At 32.8% G+C, this 7606-nt stretch overlaps 1 protein-coding gene across 1 annotated transcript; it reads left to right on the plus strand.

The window, feature by feature from the left end:
• The first annotated feature begins 5682 nt into the window (after window positions 1-5682).
• On the plus strand, window positions 5683-6581 carry LOC131040338 (auxin-responsive protein SAUR23). Its single transcript, XM_057973237.1, has one exon. It carries the CDS (start codon window positions 5778-5780, stop codon window positions 6216-6218), a length of 441 nt encoding a protein of 146 aa, XP_057829220.1. The 5' UTR covers window positions 5683-5777; the 3' UTR covers window positions 6219-6581.
• The last annotated feature ends 1025 nt before the right edge of the window (window positions 6582-7606 follow it).

Here is a 7606-nt window from a genome sequence, read left to right on the forward strand (position 1 = left end):
ATTCTGCTTCTATTGTAGATATTGATGTACAAGTTTGCTTCTTGTTGATCCATGAAATTAATCTTTTTCCAAGAAAGAATGCACTCTCAGTTTTTGGTTTTTGATTTTTCTCATGAGTGTTGCCATCAATGCCAAAGGGGGAGATTGTTGGCATTATACACTCAGATGAGAATGGTAGATGTTGTCATTGATGGAAACAAGGTTCAACGAGGTTCAACCGGCAATAGACTTCACCTACCGACACCAGTAGATACAACAAGGTTTATTCACACCGACATCCAATTTGCACTGGCAACAGATCATACCGGCATCCAAAGCCGACTTGGCAATAATATTGTTTATGTAATGTAAATTATAATTGTATGGCCGACATGATGTATTGTAAAGACTCGTATATGTATGAGATCTTGTAGGTCATTTGGCTAGTAGAAGTAGGTAATGAAATGTGTGTATGTAAGCAGTATATATGATAAGATAGGAATGTGATACCATATAATTGTATATGCACTTTGATGTGTTTATCTTGAGAGTGAATAAGAAGTAGAGTAGAGCGAAGACTATTTTGTGTAAGCAGAATCATTTACGAGCAAGGTTTTTGGTAGAGGTATCCGACAGAGCTTAAACCGGTACTGAATCCAGCATTGCAGATGTTATTTTGAAGTAGTACATTGCTATTGGATTGAACCATCCAATTGTGTAGTCAATGGGACTCCATTTTTGTTGTTGAGCAGTGAGCTCTAGGCAGTTGGCCTTCCTGCATGTGCAAGCCCCTATTGTACTAAGTAATATTTATTCATATGGCCAGTGAGTAAATATTGTAGGTCACAAATCCCAAAATGGTTTTTCCCTTACCGGGTTTCCTCGCCAAAATATTTGTGTCATGGTATGCATTGATGCTGATTCTTTTGTTTCTCTTTACTACATTATTGTTTGCTTACCGGTATATTAATTTCAGTTACATAATTGCAAATAAGTTTAAATATTTCATCTACTGGTCAAACATTGATTCAACCCCCCTCTCAATGTCTTTGGGATTAACCAAGTATGTAACAGGATTCTCTAAATCCTTGGAACTAGAAGTATCGATAAATAGAGGACCCTCGAAGAATCCCCTCTCACTCTTAACAAGGACCAAAAAAATTCCTATAAAACATTCCAACAACAAGTGGGACACAAAAAACATAATTCTAGTCATCATGAAATAGAAGGGCATCAATAGTTCCCACGTGGATCCTATCATAGACCACCAAATATTTCAGCTTAGTTGGCAAATCATTACTTCGCCCCCATTCAAGTTTATGGAAACTAGAAACTTCCATCTTGTATCTAATTCTTATTGTTCCTTTGTTCTTATTTGATATGCTCTATATTGGCCTCCGTTCTAGTTTAAATATTTTAAAACTAGCTTAGTCTAGTATCTAAAGATCTATATTATGATAGCTTATAGTAGGTATTCAAAATAATCTAGTGGTCTTTAAAATTTCTAGTCACATTCACCTTATATCTTGACTTATTGATAGATTATTAGAAATATTGACTACTATGTCATCAATATTTTCTTGCACATATATCTACCATTGTGCAATCTAATTCCTCTAGGATTTAGATGAAATTTATTTTTCCTATTTTGGTATTGAAGACTAGAGTCATATCTTTCCCTTAACTTCTAGCAATGATTGATTATTATTAAAAAATCTAGATTAGACTATCTACCTAGATCATAGCTCAGTATATATTTTTGCTCACCCTCTTCTAATTCTAACTATTTTTTTTTACATTTCTTTTACGTAAAGATTTCTTATTTATCTCCTTTCCTTTATTACCTCCCTCTTCTTGTTTAGCCATTTCCAATTCTAACTAAATTTTTATTTTTTATACATTTCTTCTAGATAAAAATTCTTTTATCACAGCTAACTTTTTTTTATTTTGTTATTTTTTTATCACATTTCCTTTATTACCTCCTTCTCCATTAGGAGTTAGAGCCATTTTTAAGCTATCTTTTTAAGCCAACATATCTATTAACTAGGGGTTTCTTCTTAGCTCACATAAACTAGCCATGGATTATCTAGAAGGATAGGTATTAATAGACACATGTATTATTAGCATACTTTTTGGGATAGATAATGATATTGGGGTCTTATTAGGAAGATAATTTATATAACGCTTATGGTTGTAATAAGGAGTTAGTCTTTTCACTTAATAGGATCATGAAGGATGTTTTTAGATCTCCCATCATTATCTTTATTTAGAGCTTGTTCAAAAAGTGTTTATTATAAATTGGTTAACATGTCAATTACAAACAATCTCCTCCTCTATATTCTTGAATAATTTAGAAAAACCTAAATGGTTAGGAATACCTAATTATTTATAAGAATACATTTCTTTAGTAATCAATTGTTTTGATAATAAGAAATCTTATATCGAAGCATATATGGTTGATATGTCAAAGGTCTTCTATTAACGAAGGGTTAATTGAACCAAAAATGAAACTTTGGTAGGGAAATTAGTCGAAGAGAAAATTATGTTCAATAACATATAAATACACATGCCTCTTATGATAAAATAAATAGAACCTAGTTGAAGTTCTATTCCTTTAATTTGTAATAATAGACAAAAGTTAAAATAGATATAACACATTCAATGGAGATAGTCAAATTGTGCTCAATGGAATATTTTATGTCTTTGTAATCTTCCCTAAATTGGGATAAAATTTCCAAATTCCAAATGTGACACTTAGTATCAATCAAGGTTGCAAAGTGTTCAATTTGAATGTCAGAATTAAATTGGGGATGGAATATGATATCAACATAAAAAAAATATACTTAGGTGGACTCGAGAGATAGAAAGTGGATTTTGATGTGCTCCTGGTTAACTCGATTAATAGTCAGGAGAAGTATTTCCGCTACATGGTTAGCGGAATTCTTCTCATAAAATAGGGCATGAAAGATATAATCAATACTTTCACCAAGAACTCGATGTTGGACAAAACTGACAAACTCTCGAAGATGAATCAGAAATTAACAGAAGATGTGAGGGTTATGAAAACAGAGCATGAAGCTAAAATTGTCAATCTGGAGAAGGGGATGGACAAATTAAAGGGAAAACTCAAGGGTTTTGTGGAAATTAGCAAAGAGGCTATGAATAGCAGTGTGGAAGTTCTCAAAAAGTCAATGAGAAAAAATTATGTTCAAAGAGCCCAGCCGCTCTGTAGTACACCACCCTCAAATGCCAAGTTGAAAAATAAGAATTTGGGTATAAACCCACATGGAGTGGATATGCAGGTGTCATCTAGACCTTCTATCAGGACAAGAAGCAGGAACTAGTAGAAAAGCACCACGAGGTTCATCTTGGAGGAGCTCGAAGAAATAAACAAGAATAGAATTCAGAAAAATTCTAACCTCATGAAATCTCTTGGTCAGTTTTTGTTAGTTTTTTGGTAATTTTTCCGAGGTCACTATGTTTTTTAGTTGGGCATTGTGGGTTGTTTTCCCTATTTCTATTGCCATTTGGCTATTGATATTGTTCTGATCTACTATTGGTTCATTATTCTATTTGGATTTGGGTTTCGGGTCCCTATAAAACCCATTTTATCTTAATAAAAAATATAAAGAAAATATACATGAAAATAAACCTTATCATGCGACCTCTAAACATCTTTAGGAAATATTAAAGGTAAATATATATAAGCTGGATACCTAGACCTTTGTAAGCTCAAATTGGTATAATTTAGTTATAAATTGATTTGTAATACCTTTTTATAATAATGATGTGATATACTAACCTTAGGAATCTTGAAATTGGCATTATTATCTACTAGAATCTCATTATCTTCACAAAAGTCATGTTAAGGAATAATACTAGATGTACTAGCATCCATATATCCCTACTTTCTATTTAAACAAATTATAGAATATAAGTTATTAATCCTTGAATTTTTTGTACTTATTTTGTTGATGTATTTCTTTCCTCTATTTCCTTCAACATTCCATCCATGCTTTTAATCAATTCTTATGTTTGTAATCCTCACAACTACTAAAAATCTTACTCTATTTCAAGAACTTAAAAAAATCTAACAAAAGTAACTTGAATCTTTCTAATAAACAAATTTTCAAACCATGGCTTTGTTACCAAGTTGAATTTGTAACTAATTTGTAGGACAGTTTCATTAATTTTTGCATAGTAATAAGTTGTGCAAATATATATCAAATTGACTCAAACAACTAATGAAAATGGGCAAGAAGATTAGAAATTTAAAGTTTAAAATCTTGGATTTATCTTCAATGATAATACTTTTCTATAATTGACCTAAAATATTATAGTGCTACTTTTAATATGGAACAAATATGTGTATATAAATGCAATAAATGTTTAATAAAAATGAATATGATAGAATGATTATAAATTAAAAAAAATACAATTTAAAATACATGAAAATAAAAACTAATATATATATATATATATATATAATAATTATACACTAATTTCACCATTATAATTATAAATATTATTTTAAAACATTACATACATATGTTTTTCCTTTAATCTAATCTTGTAGAACATGTAATAAAAAAACATGATTGTCTGAATAAAAAGTAAATAAATGGTCTTCTTTCAGCCAGCCTAAAATGAAGTAGACACATTTAAGTGGAGTCCCCCATACCATCACAACTAATCCCCCTTTCTGTTAAAGAAAAGCACACGTCGTTATGGGAAAAAAAATTAAGGCCGTCTGTTGCTTTGGTGTCGTCCACGTTTGACTGCTGCTATTCAACCCCCTTTCATTCAAAACATGGTAACACATAAAATGCGACTATTGTTTATTTTTTGTGTAATTTTATTAGTATCTATAGGATACGATTATTGGGGCATTTGTGCATAAGTATTGGTAGTTTCTGAAGTGGTTGTAGTGCATGTTATTGGGACATCCTTAAATACGTATCAATCAACATTTTGAAATGATCACTTTTTGACTATTGAATGCGTAATGGATCCCAATGTGAATGGTTACTACCTACTAGCTAGAACAATAGCGATAAACAGTTAAGTTGCATATGAAGACAACAACAAAAAAAGTTATCCAAATTCGTACTGTTTAAGATCTCAGGGTACACGAAAATAGCTATAATAGCTACTGGTATGCTTACCCTATCAAACTATTAATAGATCTTTAATCTATCATAATATTTGAATGTTTCTAAATAAGCTCACCAGAAATTAAGTCTCGATGAGTACAGGACCATAACGTCATAAAAGACAGATGAGATCTAGAAATTAAGTCTTGATGAATACAAGACCCTAACATCATAAAAGACAGACCAGATTGTACCTAGACAAATTTGATCCAATAGATACAATTCAATCTAAAAATTTCAACCTAAAAACTCATGCACTAAATCTAAAAGTTTCAACATAAAAACTCATGTTCCTGATAAGATTGCTAATCATCTTAATCATCTTTATGAACATATAAAATCCTCCGTATATATATATATATAAACGACCTCTGTTTCAAACCGACAGGCGGGCGATAAAACCCCGAGCCACTTGCCTGGGCCTACGCTACAAAGATCCCACTTTTGTGTGTCGTTCCAAATTATTCCAAAATCGACATGACTACTCATGTCCCCACCTCTGAGAGGCGGACACAAAGAACCAACTGCAAAAGCCTCCATGTTTATCAGTTTCTATTCTCCAATATTAACAGTCAGAAATTGTGTGCGCATTTTTTCCCGTACGGACTACAAACCCATTTGCTACCGACCATCCCTTCACGAGCTATGTCGGTCGTCTGTGCCTTAAATCCCCCTCTCCATTCCCATATTTGTTCAGAAAAGTTCGTTGTTCTACATATTGATTGCAAAGAATCTCTTTCATTCATGGAGATTAGAAAAGCAAGCAGAATTTTGCGGAGACTTGGAAGCGCTGGAAGAAAAGTGCAGAGTAAGTCAGGAAGGGTTCCTTCTGATGTGCCCAAGGGCCACCTGGCAGTCTATGCGGGCATTGTGGAGCAGAACAAACGATTTGTTATCCCTGCTCAAAGTGTTAATCATCCTGTCTTCCATGCATTGCTGGATAAGGCTGAAGAGCAGTTTGGATTCGGGCATCAAGGCCCTCTTCTTATTCCCTGCGACCCACTTGTCTTTCACAATGTTATTTGCCTGCTCAGAAACAATTCCAAAGCAGAGATTGAACAGATGATCGTGGAATTGCAGAAGTAGAACACGGGGAAAGGGAAAGGGAAAGGGAATTCAATTAGAATTAAATTATGGATTGTGGAAATCTGAGATAAAGAATTCAAGTTCAGTGTTAGTTCGAGTGTATTGTTTGTCACACTTAGCATAGTGTGCAAGTTGTACATAATGGAAATGTTTAGAGATTTGAACATGGAGTCTTATTTGTTTTATAATACTTTTATATGTTATATCATATTTTTGTTTCAATGATATTATATAGGTAGGCGGGTTTCACATACATACTTAGTATATTGAGTACTCTTTTGTTGAAAAAGTTTATGCTGGATTTCTATAAAGAAACTTCAATCAAAATAAGTAAAGTACTGCTTTAGTTAAGGCAATACATTTGTACATGTACTGGTGCTTCATTACAAAGTTAAAAGAACATTAACAATTACATAAAAAACTTCAATCAAGATAGTTTAATATCACTTTATATAGAGATTTTGTATATTGCAGTTAAAGTATTAAAGGATTTGTATAAACAATTGATATATTATTATAAATTTAAAAGAATATAAACAGTAACAATAGAACTCTCTAGCTTGATGGAGCAGTGGAGTCAAAGCCCTTTTTATCATCCTATTACCAGAAACCTATGGCTTCAAATTCCCCTTTTGTGGTGTGGAATATATGGAAGGAGCGTAATAATAGGATATTTAGAGAGGAGGCTAGAGACAGTAAGGTGTTGTTTCACATCATAAACCAACAGATTAAAGAGAACCTAAATGTTACTTCCTTCAGTTTGTCCAAGATTATGTCGAGCCTCTTGATCTTAGAATTAAAAAATGCTGGGGTATAAGACATAATCTCTTGTATCTAAACTGGAACAAAATGATAGTAAGAAAAGTTTGTTCTTGGACCCCTTCAGATGAGGGATGGACTAAATGGAACTTTGACGGTTGTTCTAAGGGAAACCTAGGTTATCTGGAGCAGGGGAATTATCAAAGATAGCAGAGGACACCTAATAGATGGGTACTGTATCAATTTGGGCAGGGGATCCAATAACAGGGTAGAGGCTATTGCAGCCTGGCAAGGGCTTAAGCGGCTATATCAATTGGCATGCAAAAATGTTATCCTTGAAGGCAATTCCAAGCTTGTTGTGGATTGCCTAAATGGTAAGGTGAATACTCCGTGGGAAATCAAAAACATTGTGGAAGAAAGCAAAAGGTTGATAGTTTATTTTCCCAAAATCAAAATACAAAATATTTTTCAAGGAGGGGAATAGAGCGGCCAATGAAGTGGCGAATCATGGATTAAACCATAATGAATGGTATTTCTTCAATTTTAGACAAATTCCTATCAGGCTTTAAAAAATTCTTGCTAATGAAAGCAGTAAGTCTTATTTGGTTTACTCTATCTAATATATAGGC

Source organism: Cryptomeria japonica, chromosome 2 (genome assembly GCF_030272615.1).
Source record: "Cryptomeria japonica chromosome 2, Sugi_1.0, whole genome shotgun sequence".
In the NCBI taxonomy this organism is placed as follows: domain Eukaryota; kingdom Viridiplantae; phylum Streptophyta; class Pinopsida; order Cupressales; family Cupressaceae; genus Cryptomeria; species Cryptomeria japonica.

Bases quoted from the DNA above. Each gene is read 5' to 3' on its own strand.
- LOC131040338 (XM_057973237.1), top strand. From the start codon at position 5,778: ATGTCGGTCGTCTGTGCCTTAAATCCCCCTCTCCATTCCCATATTTGT.